The sequence below is a fragment of the Ptychodera flava genome, chromosome 6 (assembly GCF_041260155.1).
Source record: "Ptychodera flava strain L36383 chromosome 6, AS_Pfla_20210202, whole genome shotgun sequence".
In the NCBI taxonomy this organism is placed as follows: domain Eukaryota; kingdom Metazoa; phylum Hemichordata; class Enteropneusta; family Ptychoderidae; genus Ptychodera; species Ptychodera flava.
This window is the reverse complement of record NC_091933.1, coordinates 28,914,645-28,936,922: the sequence shown is the minus strand read 5'-3', so window position 1 is coordinate 28,936,922 and position 22,278 is coordinate 28,914,645. Positions and strand designations below refer to the sequence as shown.

Below are 22,278 nucleotides of genomic sequence, written 5' to 3'. Positions count from 1 at the left end.
GGGCCAATTTATACTCTTTTCTCCTGGCGTTTTGACAGATACCGATAAAATGTAGACTTTTTATATGAAAATTACAAAAGTACTGAGAACTGCGACATATTTTGAAAATGTCATATGAATGCATGCTTAAAGCATGTCTTTTCAACTTCAATTAAGTCATTCTTCTTTGACCCCTGCGTCTGAGAACACATCTTTGGAGAACATGCCCTAGAATCATTATCAGAATCTAGGAATCAAACTGTTGCAATGATTAACCAGTCTTTATGTAAGATTTTATCAGCAGTTTACGAGAATTTTGATGAATAAACTAAATATCAGCTTTCATTATTTACAAAAAAGTCCACGGTTACCAAGATGTTTGGACAGTAAAACTAGTGTACATTACAAACGATACCTGCATGACTTCATCATGGAGGGGAAGTCAACAAAATCTACATGTTTCAAACATAATGTTTCAACAAAATCTACATGTTTTCAATCAAAATTTTATCGAATCTAATACGTTGACGTTCGTTTGCAATATCGTCGACAGAAACAAACACATTACTTTTAGCTCCCTTTTAATTGTCATGTATAAAAAAATATAGCAGCTTTACGGCTACGGTATTAATCATAAACTTGGGTTTGTTAGATGTAGTATTGTCGCTCCTCTTGTCTTTATGCTGCTTTGTGTAACATACTTCTAAGCCATATCTTATGGTGCTCACTCTGCAAAGTCTTTCCAAGGACAACGTTAAACTGATAAGTAGTGTTGTCTTCCACCAATGACATTCAAGCAAACAAATGACTTTATAGCCCTTTCCAACGTCTTCATAAGCTCCCTGTATTTACGATTCCTTACCGTTAAATTGTAGCTGCCGACAATGTCAATGTAAAGACATGATCGATGTATCTGACGTTTTGGGTATTCATAAAACGAAGCAGCCTCAGCTTGTAGCCATTCACCGCTCATACACTCGGCTTCCATGGTGCACCTGTGTACAGAAAAAGGCATATTAGGTAATTGAAGTTTTCTAGACAACTGAAACATTTGAAACGCAGAATGGAAAGAACACACACTCTTGGTCTTGTTATCATGACGATAGTTTTTGCCGTAATAACAGCTTTCGCGATATACATGTATTATTCTGTATTATTCTTACGTGTGAGCAAGTGCGTTTCTAAGACAAAATTCACCTCTTAGACTGCTCATGCCATAGCAACACCATGAAAAAGTTGGATAAGAAGAGTGTGTGGTGTCAGGAGTGTTGCGCTTTCCAACAGACAAATAGTATAGACAGACTGGAAACGCTGCATACCTTTTGTTCCATGGTCGTCTACGTAGACTATTGGCTTTTCATATTAAAATGAGCTTCAAAGGTATCAAACTTTTTGGAGGCTTTGTTTGTGGTTGATAATTACACAAGATTATGCAAAAAATACCGACGAGATGGCATCGTACTGCCAGTCGCGTAGCAACCATAGTTACTTTGTGAGGTCTCAGGCCAGAAACACTGCTTCACGCCAATCAAAACATAACACGCCAGCAGTTTCATAAAACATGTTCTTCCTTGACGCACGTGTAAAAGACGGTATGACTGACCTTAAACCATTGAGTAAAACCAGACAGTATCGATAAAAGACTTTCAAATTTGGTTCAAACACACTCATTATACATTCATAAAAATATGAGAGGAATTTTTAAAACGGTAAAACTCACTTTCCTGAAGCTCAAAACACTCCCGTTTTCGCCAGCACGTCAATTCCGCTCAGCACCACACGACAACAATAACACAAACTTTGCCTAACATACTTTCGCTAAACAATTGGCGAAAGTCCGAAAATTACCGAAGGATGCACGGTCGGCACTCTTCGGAAAAGAGAGGCGAGAGCAACCTTAGGCGAGGCCAACATGGATGGGTTACGTAACCGCTTAACGCCTTAAACAATAACCGTTGCCACTCTATCTATGTTTGTCTGTGGCTTTCCCTAAAACATACAGCCGAATGATAATTGTGACAAAGTTCTTAAGGCATCACGAGACTTTGTCTCATGTTTGATGCAGCACAAATAAGACTCATGCTGATAAAACCTAGGACCAGGGGATATCTTGTAAAATGCCTGTAAATCAAATACCCATACTCTGAATCCTACAAACAAAAGGAAACCCTTACATTTAGGGCCCTATTTTATACCGCCACGCGCATAGATACGGTAATCTATGACGTGTGTACCCAACGAAGTAAACACAATGTGCGACGATTCTCCCATCTCACTGAACTCCATAAGAAGTGATAACGGGACTCAAATATAAGTTGCACAGGATAACAATTTATGCCCAATGTGGGTATCACAATCGCTTGTCATCAAAATCTACTCCTGTGCCTTTGTAGTACATACATACATACATACATACATACATACATACATACATACATACATACATACATACATATATACATACATACATACATGCATGCACCCGATGCATGCATATATATATATATATATATATATATATAGTATATATATATATATATATATATATAATATGTATACATATATACATACATATATATATATATATATATATATATATATTATATATATATATATATATATATATATATATATAACTCTAGTGACTTGCTAAACAAGTGTTTTGTTCCAAGTCGATCTCACCTTCAATCCAAAGTGTGTATATATATATATATATATATATATATATATATATATATATATATATATATATATATATATATATATATATATATATATATACAATCTGATGACTTATAGAACTGGGTAGTTCAAAGTCCGTCTTGCTTCCAATCCCGAGTAGCAATAAAATAGCGACGTTTCGGTGCGACTAGCGTACCTTCAACAAGCTTTACAACAACACGAATACAAACGAAACTGGAGGTACCACTGAATGGAATAAATACTCGTGCACACTCGTACACGGAGGGCGAGAACATTACAACTGAGGGGTGGGAACTGTACATTTACACAAAAGGCGACAACATTACAACAGAGGGTTGAAAATTACATGCGGTAGGCAGAAAGTTGCTTAATCTGATATTCAAAGCCCAATCACACAGCGATATAATTACGCCAGGTGTTAAGTTCCATGAATATTCATCAAATGGAGAGAAGTATAAAAGAAAGAAGAAGTACCAAGACATGTGTCATTCCTCGCACAGACCGGGCCCTGTGCAACGCAGTCTTGGCAGATTCACGATGGCTTCCCCTCTACACCCACTACCGCTACCATCTCCACTGAAACTTCTTCAGTGGCTTATCCCCACGCTGTTGCTCAGACGGTTTCTGCGACGAATGATACTACAATGACTTCGAAATTTCGTGGAAGCTCATCGCCTAGAATGGCCAGCCCATCGCAGTCACTCGCCCAGTACTCGCCAGCGTTGCTCAACAACCGACTGAAGGAGTGGCGGGAACCAGCAGTGCCGCGACCAACGCCCAGTCTACACCAAAAACAATGGGGCACAATGAGGTATGTTGAGCAGATTCGTTTGTGCCATTCCCCTTGTGTACGTAACACATTTCCGTTTTCAATGGAAAAGTACGAATTCAAGCCCACTGCGTATGTAGCTCATCACTTTATTCTGAATGTATTTTTCACCTTTGCTAGCTAGTAATTTTGTAGTTTGATATTTTGTACTGTGTGTGCACGTTCAGTTTCGTGGAGGGCCGTGTGTTCAGTCTACCAAATCGATAGTTTCACCGTTTCCATTTCTCGTGTTGATACCTTGCAAGTTACGTGTGATGCAGGGCGTTTGAATTCGTTGTAAGTGTGCAACACTGAAGCTTATTCTGGGGAAATATGAGATACACATGGTATGCTGCTGTCGCTTGCATTATTTTTCGAGGTTAACGAATTTGTTTTTCATCACTTTGTTTCATGTTTCGCTTCCCTCCGTGCTACTGTCCCGTATTTCATGTAGCCCTCCTAGGGGTTTTAGAGGAGTATTTAGCACAACGTTAACAGTGACAAGAAGTTCTTAGATAGGGCCTCCTTGTATTCAGCACCAAGTATTTGTGTACAGATTCACGTATACGCGAGTCAAGGCATTACGTTGTTACCCACACGGGATACAGAGTATTATGTATACGAGAGTCAAGGCGTTACGTTGTGTTACCCATACGGGGCTTATGAGAATTACGTATACGCGAGTCAAGGCGTTACGTTGTTGCCCATACGGGGCTTATGAGAATTACGTATACGCGAGTCAAGGCGTTACGTTGTGTTGCCCATGTGGGGCTTGTGAGAATTACGTATACGCGAGTCAAGGCGTTACGTTGTTACCCATACGGGGCTTATGAGAATTACGTATACGCGAGTCAAGGCGTTACGTTGTTGCCCATGTGGGGCTTATGAGAATTACGTATACGCGAGTCAAGGCGTTACGTTGTGTTGCCCATGTGGGGCTTGTGAGAATTTCGTATACGCGAGTCAAGGCGTTACGTTGTTGCCCATGCGGGGCTTATGAGAATTACGTATACGCGAGTCAAGGCGTTACGTTGTGTTGCCCATGTGGGGCTTATGAGAATTACGTATACGCGAGTCAAGGCGTTACGTTGTTGCCCACACGGGGCTTATGAGAATTACGTATACGCGAGTCAAGGCGTTACGTTGTGTTGCCCATGTGGGGCTTATTAAAATTACGTATACGCGAGTCAAGGCGTTACGTTGTGTTGCCCATGTGGGGCTCATGAGAATTACGTATACGCGAGTCAAGGCGTTGTTGTGTTGCCCATGTGGGGCCTATGAGATTTACGTATGCGCGAGTCAAGGCGTTATGTTGTGTTGCCCATGAGGGGGATATTAGTAGTATGTATAAGGCCGTCGAGGCGTTACATTATGTTGCCCATGTGGAGCGTACGAGTATCATATACACGCGATTTGAGTTGAGTTGCTACACAGTTGCCCATGCGGGGGCTTATGAGAATTATGCATATGCAATTTCAGTTGTTACATGTGTTGTTCTGGTGGGAGTATGCAATATTTTGTATACACAATGAAAAATGTGTGACGATGTGATGTGTGAGGGACACTGTCACTTGTTCGCTCGTTTTCTGCTCTTCACCTGCGCAGCCCGTGGTCATATGCGAGTACGGGTATCGTATATGAGTGCGGGTGCGTGGGTGGATGAGAGGTCGTGGCGAGCAGATGATTGTGTAAGCGACACTGTTAATTACAGAAAACGGATTGGCTACACTAGAGGTAGTAATACGGTGTTTCATTGCATTACAGATGCAAAAACAATTGGCAGAGTTACATAAGAAGTTTGACATGCTCGAGAAGTCGGCTGGCAATGCATCGATTAAAGAGGAGGCTCTGTAAAAAGTGATCGAAATGGCCAACAACGCATCGTGGAATTCCAGACCACAGCTACTCAATGCACTCAGAATATTGGTGGACAGAGTAACCAACATGGCGCACCCGAAGTTGTCCAGATGGCAATATAGTTGAAGCCTATGTATATACGAATATGATAAAATGAATTCAAGAGATATTATTTGCATACATATATGTAATGTGTTCCTGTTATGTTGCGACACTGTACTCCTAGACGGGGAGGGCGATCATCAAAGCCCTTTGCCGTTATGGCTGCCTGCCTTGCAGGTCCTGTCTGGGGGTGCCCTCTTCAGGAATGTACATTTCTCTTCAGCGTATTACCCATCATTGGGACTTTGAACACCAAGTCAATACAGACATCAAGGCCTGCAAACTTTATCTTGGATGTCCTTAGAGGGCACCCCCAGACATGGTCCTGCCCTTACGCGAGTGTATCGATCCACGATGGCTCAAGGGACGATAATGGCCTCCCCTGCACATCCAGCTTTTATAAATCCTAAGACCTTTATAGTGGGGAAATTCACAACCATCTTGATTTTTGGAAAATTGTCACAGACCCACTTGACAACAAAAATTAATCATAGAATGGATTACCATTGTCAGTATTTCTCCGTATAGGCCTATAAGGCATTTCTAGGGAGAGTTTAAAGTTGCAATATGGATCAGAATTGACCTTCATATTTCGAAGATTTAACTTTATAGAAAAATCCACAACAATTTCATTTGCAGATTCGACCATTAACAGGAACACAGGGATGACTGTAATTTGAGTAAATTGATTTAATTACCGAATAAATTGCTGTTTTGGTACGTACTGTTTGCGAGAGTAAAGCACAGAATTTGAAACGTCATTTTTACTATTTGAATATGTACGCATGCGTATTTGATGCATGGTAACGGTTTATGAAATTGCAACATCGTGTCAACATGCCTAGCTAGCCTTCCCACGGGCAAGCGGTCAGGTCTCTGCCCGCGCCCTGGGTCTCTGCTGACTGATTCGGCCTTGCAAAACTGGAAGAAATTGGCAAAAAATGTCGGCAAAATAAACATTGTTAAATTTGGTCAGATCGAAAGATGGAACCAGAAAATGAGTGACACGCGACTACTGCACCACGACGAGGAGGCAGACTCTGTCTACAGTTTCTTTCGAAAACACCAACGTCGTCACTGTGTGATGATCAACTCGCTAGCCAGCGGTGTTTCCTCGGGCAACACCGACACACCTTGGCTGTGCGAACCCCACGATTTGTAATGTGAACCGGGCCATAGTCCCCCCGCAAGGAAATAACTTAGATCTGTTAGCATTCATTGATAATCTATATCCTTCAGGTCAAATATGCGTTTTTCGGAAACAACGAAAAAAACGGCAGTCTCCATCATTAATGGCATGGCATGGTCTCATTTACGACTCGACCCGTCAATCGACGCGCTGACATGGCCATGCAAGACCAGACTGAGGGGCAAGACAGTTGCCGAACTTCTGCAGTGGTGGATGATACTGAAGTGGGCAAAGCTTTCAAATAAATATAGCGAGCAGATACCTCGCCTTTTAAACATGAAAAATGTAACAACATGCAACGGGGAGAGGATTGCGGAAAGGCTGTCCACAGGCGTGCTGTTTTCTGGGTAGTTTCTATAAGTGTAGTTTATCTACGTTTCGACGTTCTCTTCCGGTGATTAGGCTACGGAAGAGAACGTCGAAACGTAGAATAAACTACACTTATAGAAACTACCCAGAAAACAGCACGCCTGTGCGCTGTCAGGCACGCGGTGAACACAACCAGACTAGTGTACGTGGTCTGGACGCTCGATCGATCGAACGTACACAGTAGGTGCCACACGGCGCGGCACTGACATACATGTATATGGGTGAGAAAAATCAATCACACGATCTTTTGTAGAGCTGTACTTTATCATATCGATATACTTATATTTCTGAAACATTGTGATGCTACCAAAGTTAGGCAAATGCAAAGTTTACAATGAATTATCAATACATATGTCCATGGAGTTCTGTCAGCGTAACAACATTGCCCCTCCAACGTGTGCACTCCAGTGCGACGTCATCACTCTTGGTTGTACTTGTCACGTGCACAGCAGAAAACGCCAATGTTTTTGTTTTGAAAGTTTGTTTACAAAACAGCTTTTCTAGGCGGCCGCAACGTATCAAAATGAAAGTATTTGTGTGTCGGGATTGGTAAGAGGCTTAGCTAAGAAGAGTACCTCAACGTACTATGGTCTATTTGTTTTAGTTTTACGAAAAAAAATCGACAATTCTGATCCATATTGCAACTTTAAAGATTTTGTGTACGACCATAAGTCCCGCCAATACTATTACGGTCTTCAAAAATCACCCCTCTTGTCAACAGTTTGGAGAGTTTTATATCCTCCACACTGGAAAGTAAATTAGAATCCGGGGCGATTTCTGTATGGGGGAAAGTGGGTATTGACCCCCCTCCAAAATTAGTGATGTCCATCACAATTGAACCAAAGAAGCCTAGATTGTGCATTATTGATATGCGTTATATGAATCTTTGGATTAGGAACGTAAATTTTAAGTTGGTTCACTTTGTGGAAGTCTGTCGATATCTTGATAAGGGGGATTTACAAGCCAAGTGTGATGATAAAAGTGGTTACGACCACGTGAAAATGTCTAAACGCGACAGGGGCTTTCTGGGGTTTCATTGGGCTGGGTGTGGTACGTGTGTAATACTTTGCCTTATAGTTGGAAACTTTCAGCATACGTGTATCACACAATTGGGTATTGTATCACCAGCTATGCTAGATCCCTTGGCGTCCCATGTATACAATATATCGATGACGGACATGGTGGCCAACTGCGACATTAAAAAACTAGCAAGCCCGCTGTTTAGTCGTCAAGAATTGGCAGAGTTTGCTGCTTTCATACTAGCCAAATTATGTATTGACGCTGGATATTTTATTGCTCTCGAGAAAAGTATTCTAATCCCCGTAACATCCATTGTGATGCTCTGTTTTACAGCAAATACGGTTACTACGTCATTTCCAAAAACAATAGATATGAAACAATGTGATTTAGCAGGCATGTTGTTGGCTTCTAGAGTATCATATCAGGTTACGTATCCATACGGACTCTAGCTCTTTCAGATGGGCGACCCTTAGCATAAGGTCGCGACGATGTTGAAGTGATAGGTGACATGTGAGAAAATACTTGGCAACAGGAGCATATCGTAGTCCAGGAACCCGAAGCACTATATTGGACCCTGCTTGCTTAAAAGAACATGACAAAGAACGCCAGAGTAGGTGCAATTAAACCCAATGTCACGCACACACAAACACAAGACAAACACATTTTCATAACAGACATGACAAAAAAATCCACCTCGCGGAGCGATTGCAGAAACTCCTGTCTTTTCCCCCTAGGCACTCTCATTTGGATCTGTGGTTGTTCCTATGACAGTGAATGCACCACTGTCGAATGTGTAACACAAAACTCGTGAAACCGGATGAGAGACGGCAGAACCCCTCAGAGAAAATTACCACCAAACATTTGAAGATATCCATCAACGTATGCATCAACTGTTGGGAGAGAAATCCGCATACGAGAGACAAAAAGATTGGCTTGTTCAGCAGCTCGAGAAATTTCTAGCTTCACTACCTGTCCCAATAGATTTAACAATGGCGAACTCAGAAGGCATTGTACGGTTTTTATTTAAAGATACGGACACAAAAACCCATGTTCACACCGATACGTGTCAGTATTTGGGGTATTCCGGTGTCTCCCTGCCAGTGTCCAAAACGTTTAAAAAGCTGCTACGCTAATAAATATGGTATCCAAATTAAAAACATTTTATCGCATTGTATACAAGGAACGCTCTATTTCAAGACAAAAGTCAGTAGAAGCATACATTGTGGTCAGATACATGGAAAAAATTGTCTGGGGGGCAGTAAAAGCACATGTAACCCAAACAAGCCCCTCTACTCTTTATACAAAATTAATGAAATTTTTATTTCATCATATCATGCAAAGATTGGTGTCGCAAAGTCCCCTACACATATACATTCAGGCAAGGGATCCAGCATTTTTCAAGGTGATTTACTTCTCGGGTGATAGGGCTGGGGATTAGGGAAATGTAGAAACACAAGAGATATAGTTTTCCAGCCAACTCCGGTTTTTGTTTAATCACACTTTTGGAAAAGACACTGAGGGGAGGCTCATCTAATTTGCGATTAAAAGATGTGAAGACCTGTTTTATGTCCGGTGAACACCGTAGAACAATATATTTGTTTAGCAAATGATTTAGGTATGGATCTGAGGAGAGGGCATCTCTTCCGACCGACAACCTCAAGGGAGACATTGAACAACGCCCTCTAGCACCACAAGTTTCTTATCAGCGCCTAAAACTACCTCAAAGAATTAGACATGGATACTCCTAACAGTTGTAGAAGCGCATGCGCTGTAACATTAGCCATGGCAGATACGGATATCAAAAGCCTGGTGCGTCACCTTGGTTGGCGGTCGGAAGAGATGGTCAATTATTATACACAATTGTCAAATATGATGTCAGTCAGGACCCAGCACACTAGTTTGTTGAAGCTGTGAATGAAAATCTAGACACCTTGCAAAGTTATGAACGATAGCCTTTGAGCCATAGTATGTGCATATGTGAAGTGTCGATTAATAACCGCTGTATAAATATTAAAGAAGATAAAACAATTTGGCATAGTTTATCTTGATGTCCTGTTTTGATAGGAAAACTGGTTAAATGAATAACTGATGGTTGTAGCATGTATGAGTGGGGGTTTGGATGAGGAAGAGGAGAGTTATAGGCAAGGGTTTATAGGAATGGGGTTAAGTAGTGAGGGGGATGTATAATTATATATATGGTTAATGTGTGAAATGGACGGCCGGAACAATACCCGCATCCCCCAATCCTTAACAATAGGCTATATTCATGAGCGGAGTGATTGGGCTTTAAATATTATATTATTCAAAGCCCAATCACACAGCGATATAATTACGCCAGGTGTTAAGTTCCATGAATATTCATCAAATGGAGAGAAGTATAAAAGAAAGAAGAAGTACCAAGACATGTGTCATTCCTCGCACAGATAAGGGCCAGGCTGCTGCAGGAATGGTATAATAACGTATACGACGACAGAACAGTAAAGGTACAAGCAAGAGATAAAGATGTGCTGCCCACCCACCCGCCCTTAAGATGGTTTAATCTTTCGCATGGATGTAGCCTCCACAATACCCGCATCCCCCAATCCTTAACAATAGGCTATATTCATGAGCGGAGTGATTGGGCTTTAAATATTATATAATTGCTGTGGGTTCATATTCATTGAGTCCCTTTGGATGGATTGTTCCTACTCTGTAAATCCAGAGACTCTCTAATGCTTTTGCCATTTGAACATTAGTGTTTGATATGTGACAAAGTACTGTGGCAATTAGAGCATTGTCTTTCAAAGTGTGGCCAGGCATTCTAAAGTGAGGAACAACGTAGGGAGATCTGTCTGATTTGTTTGTTTTAATATTTGAGCGATGTCCATTGAGGCGTTTATGAAATGGTTGTGTGGTTTTACCAATGTATTGAATACCACAAGTTTTGCAAGTAAGAGCGTAGATTACATTGTGAGATTTGCAATTCACTGCATGTTTTATCGTGAAAACTCTTCCTGTTGTTGTGGATTTGAAGTGTTTGGTGCTTTCAATTAACTGACAACAGGCACATCTTGCAGTATTGCATGGTTTGCAGCCCCATGAAATTGTTTCCGACGTTGAGTGTTTGATGTTATTTTGACGCAGTAGGTTTCCAAGCGTAGCTGGTCTGCGTTGTGCAATGATAGGTGGATTAGGCATAACCTGTTTCATGCGGGTAGACGATTGTAATATAATTTTATTTTCCTGGCTTATTTTACGTAGATTAGGTTGTCGTGGCTCATAGGTAGACACCCAAGGTACACGGTCAGACACTTTCTTCTCCTTGTACTGAAGGATTTCCATACGGGAACGAACGGATGCGCGGGCTATTTGTGTGTTGATTATCTTGCGTGAATATCCGGAATTACGAAGGTGGCATGCAAACTCTGTCAGTCGTTTGTTACTCCACTGTGGTTTACTGCAGATGCGTCGTATACGCAGAGCACCTGAGTACACAATGGACTTGAATATGTGTGGTGGATGACAGCTGGTTGGTGGAAGATATCGGTGAGATGTTGTGGGTTTACAATATAGGTCAGTTTCCAGTTTATTGTTTATTAAGTGAATATGTACATCTAGGAATGGTACCGACTGCTTACTAATGTCAGCTGTGAACTTGATTCTCGGATGGCAATTATTGAGATTTTTGACGAACGTACGGAGATTTTCTTCTGTGGCTGTGGATAGAGAGCTGAGATCATCGATAAACCGGTATGTAACATCAGGGCAATGTGGTACATAGAAGTAATATTTCTTCATCCACCAGCTCATGTAGATGTTAGCATATGAAACGGCAAAGGGGGTTCCCATTGCGGTACCAGAGACTTGTCTATAGTATTTAGAGTTGAACTGAAATACATTGTTGTTGAGCACGAAGCGGACCAGCAGTAGAATATGCGTGATTATGTTGTCGTCTAATTCACTACAGGAGCGGAAAGCTTCTTTCAAGGCGACAACACCCTCTGTGATATCAATATTTGGATAAAGTGAGACGACATCTAATGTCATGAGATGTGTGTAAGGCAGTGGAACATTTGTATTGAGTTGATCGATATGCTGTAGAAGGCTGGTGGTATCTTTCACTAGTTCTGTACAATATTTCTCACAAAGCGGTGCGAGTTTCCAGTCGAGCCAAAGTGATGCCGCCCTGGTAGGTGATGCCGTTTGACTACATATTGGTCGCCCTGGTGGTAAATCACCTGGAACTTTGATTTTGTGAATTTTTCCAAGGATGTAAAAGTACGCACCTTTGCGGTTAGGCCAGTGTGTGATGGCAGTGGCCTCTTCATCTGGTAAATTAAGTGTGGAAATTAAATTCACCAAATCTTGATATACTTCAGTTGATTTGTCATCTGGCAATTCTTCGTATACATTAGTATCGGACAACTGCCTCATGCACTCTTGTTCATAGTCGCTAGCGTTCCAGATCACAGTATTACCACCCTTATCTGCTCTCCCAATAACGATAGATGTGTCCTTTTTGAGCGATGTTAGGGCTATACGTCTTTCAACGGTAAGGTTGTTTTTAATGCTAGGTTCTTCATGGCTTCTAATAATGCGATGGATATTTCTATTATAGCATTCTAGGGCGTCGTTACGGTTGGTGGGTGGTTTCCGATCTGAATGGATGTAGAGTGATGGAGGGAGAGACGGCTGCTGCGTTTCTCCATCAAAGAAGAGTTCCTTCCATCTGATTCTGCGAATATATGTATCTGCATCAATTAGTTCTCGAGCGTGATCATATCTAGGAGGGAGCGGGCAAAAGGATAATGACATTTGAAGTAGAGAGGCTTCGTGTACAGAAAGTGGACGATCGCTGAGGTTAATTACATAGTTTTGTGTTGACCTCGACTTGATCATACGTACATATTGTTGATGTTTAGCCACACGCGCATAACGCCTTTTAATGCGAAAGTGTCGATTTTTGCGGCGGTTCTTTGACATATCTAATAATGGCTGTAATGGTAACTTCGATGTTTGTTTGTTATCTTCCTTTTTGTTATTTATATGTTCAGACAGTTTTTCATTGTGGCGTTGTTGTATTTTCTTCTGTAGTGAACGGCGCATGTTGGAAATAGAGCGACGCTGAGTGTTAACATGAAGTGATGATGACGACTTTAAATTGGCCATTGCAGTGTTGTATTCTTTTCTCAGTTGGGGTATAACTTTTCTTTCATATGTAGATATCAGTGATGCATTGAGGTTGCGTGACGTTTCATCTAGGATCGCCTGCCAATCAGTGTCAAGTGATGTGTCATTAACAGGTGGTGGTGGAACAGAGAGTTTAAGTGCTTTCGTAATCACACCCTTCTGTTGACATATTTTGGAGTACCTCAGGTGTTCGACAAAACGTGTCAGTTTCTTTGCAGCTTTGATTGCAACAGAGTATTCGCGTGTGTAGTTCATGGTGGAACAACGAGCATCCGATCCAGTCAAGCTGAATTCACAGGGTCTCAAACAGATTAGGTTCGAATAGTAGATGTAACTGAGACACACAAAGATACCAACCACCATGGTTCGGGAGATCCATACCGTTGTTGTTGATGGATTCATCAGGGTGCAAGTGTAAAATAATAAATACAATCTGATGACTTATAGAACTGGGTAGTTCAAAGTCCGTCTTGCTTCCAATCCCGAGTAGCAATAAAATAGCGACGTTTCGGTGCGACTAGCGTACCTTCATCAAGCTTTACAACAACACGAATACAAACGAAACTGGAGGTACCACTGAATGGAATGAATACTCGTGCACACTCGTACACGGAGGGCGAGAACATTACAACTGAGGGGTGGGAACTGTACATATACACAAAAGGCGACAACATAATATATATATATATATATATATATATATATATATATATATATATATATATATATATATATATACATACCTACACGAAACTGACCAGTAATGCAACACCTGTGTAAAAACGACTCTGCGTCCGTTCGGGAATGTTTCTGTGTACATGGTTATGGTGGAGGACACACATATAAAAAAAACATCGAGCCAGAAATGGAGTGGAGTGTTGAAAATTTGCATATGAGGCCGGAGTGCTAGTAAATTTTCGAATGCTCAGGGCAATTCTTCCGTCCCCGCCCTTTATAAATAATAGAGCCAAATCATTTAATGATATTCAAGCTCACCTTATCTCCCCTGAACACCAGCCACAAACTGCGACAGAGACACAGCTCGAGCAATCATCGTTGTACAATGTACAATTTGCCAACAATGCTTTTGTCAAAGCTACGGGATATCCCTGTGTGTGAAATATATAATTGATCATAATAATTAATAATAGTATGTATGTATTATGTATGTATTTTTGTATGTATGTATGTCTGTCTGTCTGTCTGTCTGTCTGTCTGTCTGTCTGTCTGTCTGTCTGTCTGTCTGTCTGTCTGTCTGTCTGTCTGTATGTATGTATGTATGTATGTATGTATGTATGTATGTATGTATGTATGTATGTATGTATGTATGTATGTATGTATGTATGTATGTATGTATGTATGTACGTAATCTATCTATGTGTCTCTGTATCTATCCATGTATTTATTTGCAGCTATGTAAGCATTCAATTGCAAACATATATGGGCAGTTGTTATATGTACAGTTTTTTGTAAAGTTTTACATTTCATTGTGTATCTGCACCCATGAATCAGGACTTCTAACTGATATTATCTGTGATAAAAATTTAAGTAGCTACTATTTATACATTGCATAACTATAGCAACTTATTCGTTCAGACCCCAAATCCTATGTCCGTTGAAACATTCTCAAAGATGAAGACGTGGGAGTTATCTGGATGATGTCTGAACAGCGTTGTTTGTATCCCGCATCCCCTCTGAGGTGCGTCTTCATGAAATTCTTGAGAAATGCCAGCTGCAGGCGTGATGACGTCCTGTAGAAGAAGGAGTAAATAATGCGTGTCAATCATACAACAGATGATAGCCAGCCCAGCACTCTTCTGGAGTAGAGCTGAACTTGTTCGCTGTGATTCGATAATCCATATTCACGTATATTATCAACGAATATTACACTTAGTCTGTCAACCTATGTAAGAATATCGGAATCCTTCGTCTGTCTGTCTGTCTGTCTGTCTGTCTGTCTGTCTGTCTGTCTGTCTGTCTCTCTCTCTCTCTCTCTCTCTCTCTCTCTCTCTCTCTCTCTCTCTCTCTCTCTCTCTCTCTCTCTCTCTCTCTCTCTCTCTCTCTCTCTCTCTCTCTCTGAATGGGCAAGTAAGAATTTTAATACGATTGTTTTCTTTATTCCAATGTGAATGTTGTGACAACGGTACTTTTCTGACTTAGCGATGCAACATTTGTTAACATATGTGTATTGTTACTGGTGACGATGGGATGTAGAAGTCTAATTACGTTAATGAATGAATTAGAAATGAATTAGACCAGATAAATCACATTACACACAACGAAAATTATGTACGACACCACGAGATATAGAAACCATGAAAACCAACCGTGTATATTTTTTCTCCAGAGATGTAGATAAACACCGAGAGACTGCCATAGTTAACAACATAACCCATCCTTGTGTCAACGACGTCCATGATGGATCGACCAATTATGGGTACCGTTCCCGATATCTTCGGTACATTATCCGGTACATTACATTCAGCTTCCTGGGCATTCACTTCTGACTACAATAAATGAAAATGACGAAAATGAACATAATAAATAAATATTTCCAAGTGTCAATAAGTTTAAGTAAATTTGTCTATCTAAATAATACTATGCAAGCTATGATTTTTTTTAAAAAACCAACAAGGAGTCCTACCAAGGAAATAAAACTGCATTAACAACAACTAACCAAAGGCTATGAATATTGTACATTGCAAAAATTACCGCGACTTTTAAAGATATTAATGCAGAGCAATCTGAAACAAAGAAATAATCTTAAAATAACATAAATAATTTATTTTCTCTGGCACTGACAGTATTGATCCATCAATACACATACATGTATGTTGGGACTTCTACAGCTCGTCACGTGATTGCAATCAATGAATGCGGGTTTTCAGTTACAATCAATAGTTGTATGACTTGAGTGTTATTACAAATACAGTTGTAGATTTTCATCGGTTAAAATATGAATTTGGTTTGTGTTCTAGCATCATGATAAATGCATATTTATCTACATTGAGACCAATCGCTTATAGTAAGTTGTAGTTTACAGCCAAACCATGTTTCTTTCTTTCAGCCTTTAACGGCAATATAAATTTACAGTTCCAAAATGAATGTATGGTTTTACAATTTTTGTAAGCCGGTCACGTCTTGATCGTGGTACGTGTGACACGCATCAATACGTCAAAAGCAATAGAAAAGTGACGAAATCCGCAAAAAATGTCTCACAAATACTGAATTCTATATAGAATTCGATATTTTTACTTTCGGATTCGAACTCAAACTCTACGATACCAGTGCACCTGGTTCAAAATCACTGGTCTCTGCCACGGTGACTACAGTCTCTCTGCGATTGAGTGAATTTTCGCAACAAGCTTCATCAACAATACTTAAAATCAATATCCTGAAGGGTTCACACATTCAGTTGAATAGTGCGCCGAGAAAATATATTGTACATGAGTAGAAAGGTTAAGACACTGACTGAATTCATGTTTGCATTTCAACTTACGTTTCGTGGGCACGTAACATCGTGCAAGTCAGGGGCGGCCGATTTCATGTCAACGCCATTCAGACACATCTCAAGGTTTAGGAGAAACGTCATCTCAATGTCATTCATAGATGTGACGCAAAGTACATCTCTTGACATGATGAAATACAGGACATCTTGACCCACGTACATCTCCAAACTCGGAGTAGCTGTTGTTAGTTGGGCCCATGTGACAGCTTGATGGTACATCATTGTATCTCCCCTAATGTCTGATTACACTGCAGAGGAACTTCCATGTAAGAGGAATATGATTTGTCCGACTGACACACGCGAGCGATGCGAGCTTCTGTCCTAAAATTGTTAAAATCAGCTAACTGGAAAGAGCCAACGAAGTAACTAAACCCATTGTGGCCAAATCCGTAAACATATAAATCTATGGGGTAAATTCCTGGATAAGAGCGAGCAAACGACGATAGAAACAAGGCCGACTGTTTGTCACCGGATTCAGAACTCGAGAGAAATTGCAGGAAGTTCTCATCTAGGGTACTTTTTCTGCTGGCGATTCTCGGTACTTCGTTTTCGCCGAGGAAGTTTGGCATAGTAGCTATAAAGAGAACGTCGTTGTCGACACCGGCAAAGAACGCGAGGGTGTTACTCTCAGTCGGTGTACATACGATCTCCTCGAAGTAAACCACGCCGTTGGCTGCTAAGTTTTCGATCAGTCTTAGCGTGTCCAGTTCATAAGGAAAACACGAAGAACTATCATGGCACACAATCAAAGATCTCATTCTGTAATCAATGATCATAAATATCACATAAGCTCGGATTATTTCTGTTGAACTAATTATGCGCAGGTCATCACCGTCCAGTCGATGAATCACATACACTTCATCGATAGTCGTAGCCATGTAAATGTCCCCGTTTTCACGATTTACCACCACGTAGACCAAATCGCCATTAACGTGAGCATTTTTAACAGACGCTAGTAGCTGTGCCGGTACCACGAACAGGCCAACAATAAACATAAACTGACTAAACACGAAAAGCATTTTGGCCTCCACAGGTAGTCTTCAGTTGTAGTTCTTCAGGTTACTGTTCTGCTACTTAGTCAATGAAACAGATGTTCGAAAACTATTTATTTCATTTCTTTAAAAATGGTATTCAACGACAAATATATTGTACAGACCTGTTGAGGAAAAAAATAGTTGTTTATAAATAATCAGTATAAAAATAATGATTGTTAATATGATGATGACAACGACAATGACCATCATCACCATAATCATCATCATCATCATCATCATCATCATCATCATCATCATCATCATCATCATCATCAACAACAACAACAACAACAACATCATCATCATCATCATCATCATCATCATCATCAACAACATCATCATCGAATGATTTAGTCTGATGTGCGACAGTTTAAATATCTGATATTTTCAAAGATTTAACTGTGAGCATTCTTTAGTCTAGTACAAATGGTGCGAGCACTTTTGTCGCCATACCGGTTAGAAGTATCAGTGCGCACATATGACGTAAGGTGCTGTAAATAAAATTTGTTGTTTTTTTTTTCCTGGCTGGCAAGGCAGACAAATAATTTAAAAACAGCATTTCTCTTAGAATAAATTGGATTTTCCAATGCATCACGGGTAATAAAATGTATTCATTGCTTTGCTTCGATAACGTTTGTGTGTGCGATGTGTGATAGTGAGCGTAGGAGCGTGAGTGCTTCACGAACTCTACAGCGTGTGGAGCTGTCGCAGTCAGAAAAATGTAACAACTTAGCCGGTTATTGAACCACTCTTTTTTGAGAGTGCGGATTTGGCCGAGCGGTTCTGTCTGTTGCCTCTCCGCTAGGCGACTGATGCCGTATGTTTGAGTTCGACTCCGATTGAAAACTAGCCGTATTTCCCACACTAGGAATATACAATGCAAGATCCGAGGTACATGAATATTCCACATTGATTAAGGGCATTAGCATAGAATTTTAATACCGAAACAATGCTCATTAATGTAATCTGCATATTTGAAAGTAATTATACCTCGCAACTTGCACTAATAGACTTGGAAGACTGCCTTACATTAGTATTACGACACAGTAAGTTGCAATTTTGCTTGAATTGCGTACTGTATTGCTATTATAACTATTTTAAAACCAAATCCCAACTCAAGTCTAAACGACAGGGCCAGAAAGCACAAAAGAGTCATGGTAAGAGCCTCGTCTTAAATGAAAGAGAATTCACAATTGCTGTAATTTTTTTTTCAACAATATCAACGATATGTGTGCACGCAAGGGATGTATTAGTAAAATAATTACTTGCTATTTCAACTCACGAGGGAGTCAAAAACAAAAGTTCTGTACAAAAATACCAAGAAAATAACAGAAGAGTTACTGCTTTTCCGCTGGAATCTATTCTTTTTTGTAGTATTCACTCATTACGAACAAGATTGGAACTTATTAAGGATAATTGGATGGTGAAGTAATGTCGATTTAATCCGCAAATGTAACCTCATCTGCTTTTCTTTTTAAGTTATACGCATTTTTAAGTTATACGCACTTGTTTTTATGAGTAATTTGTAATATTGCAACATCCAGCTCCGTAATCTTACCAGAAAGGGCACATTTTTTTGTAAAATCATAACTACCGATGAGCACTTGAAAAAAGATTTTAATATATTATTGAGATGCCAAACTGCGAAAACTCAAGACCTTTCTATTATGTTTGTTTGATTGCACATCTTCCTCAGAGTTGCACGCAATACATTTACATAATTATGTGTTACTTTAGACTTCATTCGTTGTTCATTGTTATGGAAGTATCAGCAATTATTAATATTTACAATATTGTCTATATCATTTAGCTACATACATAGAGTGCAGTCTCTTTTGACAGTCTTTTTGATATGATGAGCACAGGCTGTCAGTTATTGAACTTACACAAGAGGTGTCTCTGATTCGAAGAGGCTATGCAAACCTATCAAAAATAGTATGTCACACAATACACCGATAGTACTTTGTCTGGGGCCGATTTGCTATGACAAGGGGGTGTACTCCCAAAGAGATAGCTGTTCCCAGACGTATTCTAATATGGCGCACTGCCACATAAGTCTTTCATTTCGGATCTGTGCGAATATAGTACTTGGAACCTTTTGGAAATGCGGAATCAAAAGACGAACGATAGCCCATCTTTAAGTTTGTCAGTTGAACCTTGTTTATTCCCGACCGAAATCCTTAACCCCGAACACACTCACGCATACATTAGGGAAATTCAGGTTAGCTAACAACAAAACCATTTGAAATTACATCACTGCATAGCTTGGTAAAGGCATTTTACTTTTCATTGGCATGCTTCTTTGACTGTTGAGTAATGTACACATTTCCTTTTTCGAAAGCACCAAGCGTAGGACTTTTCAACAAACCAAATGCTCAAGCAAATATATTTTAAAATGCCGAGAGTAATCATCACGATGACATTTCGCACAGAAAGATAGTCCTCTGAGGTTCTCTACAGATCGCTAAAAGCCATTTACCCCAGAACAGGCCAGGCTAGAATGCACATGCGCAATGACCCCAAAAAGTCGGCTGAGCGATCAGATGTCCATCTCATAAAGCTCGCTTTCTTTTTTATGGTAAACATGTGAAATGCTAAACTATTACTATCTTTGTCGTTTGATGACCCTGCATGCTCAATTCAATTCAAAGAGCATTTTGGGGTACAGGAGAGATGAACTTCCGAATGTTTGCAAGTCGACCAATCCTACTAGATAACTTCGTGGTTTTTTGGTTTCAATAAAAAGTAGAACATCTCGTAGCACCGAAAACGGCGTGAATATGCGATAAGAGGTTGACAAAAACAGCACCAGCGATAGAGAGTTGATCCTCTTGGCTCCACTTCCTTTTAGGCAAAGAGTTTTCCACAAAAATCCAAAACAATTTATATTGTCCCTACCTTAGTGTGCTTACTCGAGCATGCCTATCCGAGTAATGTACGTCTAGTTTGGATTTGATTTACACCTATCTACTTTAACAAGTTTTGATATAGAATGTTTCTCCAAATTCAATCAAACGTGTACACATACACCAATGCGCAACCGTTTTTTGATGAAGCATTTAACACAATTTTGCTCTATCGAAAACATTGTCACTCGTAAGCACGTTTTCAAATTGAGCCTACAAGCAAATGTATGTTATACTTACGAGATCAATCTTTGCGATGATATTCGAAGCAAAAGAATCGTCCACCAAGCTTCAACAGTTGGCTCGATGCATTATACAAACGAAACGGCCAGGTTTGAAACCTTGATTGCGCATGAGCCATGACATATAAGTTCGACCGGGCAATCGTTCATCTCATAAAACTCACTTCCTTATTTGCAGTGAAGTATTGAATGGTCTTACATGCTCATTTCAAAGAACATCCTGTCGTGCAAAATCAATGAACTTCCGAAGTTTTGCTCGTCGACTGAATTAGACACTAATGAAGATTACTAGGCATAAAATTTGCATATGAACCAAGATTTTCCTGGAAAACTATAAAAGCTTTTACTCTTAATGAATCCCTAGGTTACTAGTGATAAACATGAAAGGCTGCCTGGGTACCTGACCGATTTGTCGTTCATCGCTTTTGCTTAAAAATAAATAAAGTCAAAGTAATAAAGAGAATAATTATTTTTGAAACTGAAACAAACATAAATAAACCTTTGATACGTTGTAAGAGGCTGAATGAAAACGTTGTTTTGGGATTCAGGAGGCGACCCTCTAAGACCTACTTCCTTTTTTGTAAAGAATTTTGCCGCAAAAACTCAAAAGCACACACTAACTATATTGTCCTCTGTTCAGAGAGAGAACTCGCGTCGGAGGAATGTACGTGCATGTATAGTTGGGCTTTGATATACATGTACAAGAGTGTAAACATCAAACCTAGCGATAGAAAATAGATGGTGTCTTCAAGCTAGGCCAAACAACGTGCTTCAAACCAAAACGTAAAACTTTCAGATGTGGAACTTTATGCCAACCTATGGGGATTGAGAGTTGACCTTAGCTAGCCCATTTGAGGTTAATGACCTAACCTCTCTTCAGTCTCTTCTGAATCAGTGGTTGACCTTACCAGAATCTATGCTCTATTTACAAAAATAAAATAGGTAGACTAGTATTTTCCATCCAGTACAAACCTATGCTACCTCTATTTTAAACTTGTGTTAAATTTTGACGATAATATTATTTACTTCAACCTTGGTTTCGATTGAAAGTCATTATAAGTTAAAGAGAACAAAATAACATTCATTACATGACCCTACATCACCCTCTTTAATCCCTTCAGCTCTCACTTTAAACAGTTTACGAAAGCGGAAGACGCCACGCTTTAAAGAATAGATGAATCACAGCCTAATAAATTACCTGACCAATGCGATTCTTTTCAAGTGAGCTTATCGTCGTGAACTTAGACCGGGGTCACTGAAATCATAAAAACGTAACCCTTGATCATCAGGGGTAAAAGTCATGTCAAATTTAATCGTACATGCCACAATATATCAAACCACGTTGCATTAAACCTTACTATGATTTGCCACAGAACAGCGTCAAAGCTTTGT

General features: G+C 40.0%; 1 protein-coding gene and 1 long non-coding RNA gene across 2 annotated transcripts in view; one reads left to right on the top strand and one right to left on the bottom strand.

Annotated features, from left to right (window-relative positions):
• The window catches only part of LOC139135425 (plexin-2-like), a 126,518-nt gene extending 105,571 nt beyond the window's left edge, over window positions 1-20,947 (bottom strand). Inside the window, exons 1-6 of the mRNA XM_070702805.1 lie at window positions 20,885-20,947; window positions 16,696-17,860; window positions 15,524-15,703; window positions 14,795-14,947; window positions 14,193-14,305; window positions 842-974 (exon numbers count right to left, since the gene is read on the bottom strand). Coding sequence (XP_070558906.1) covers window positions 842-974; window positions 14,193-14,305; window positions 14,795-14,947; window positions 15,524-15,703; window positions 16,696-16,926 — 810 coding nt within the window. The 5' untranslated portion in view covers window positions 16,927-17,860; window positions 20,885-20,947. The remainder of the gene's footprint in view (window positions 1-841; window positions 975-14,192; window positions 14,306-14,794; window positions 14,948-15,523; window positions 15,704-16,695; window positions 17,861-20,884) is intronic.
• LOC139135424 (uncharacterized) lies at window positions 3,067-5,514 on the top strand. Its single transcript, XR_011552985.1, has 2 exons — window positions 3,067-3,493; window positions 5,255-5,514. It is a non-coding gene; the product is annotated as an uncharacterized lncRNA (long non-coding RNA).
• Window positions 20,948-22,278: the final 1,331 nt, after the last annotated feature.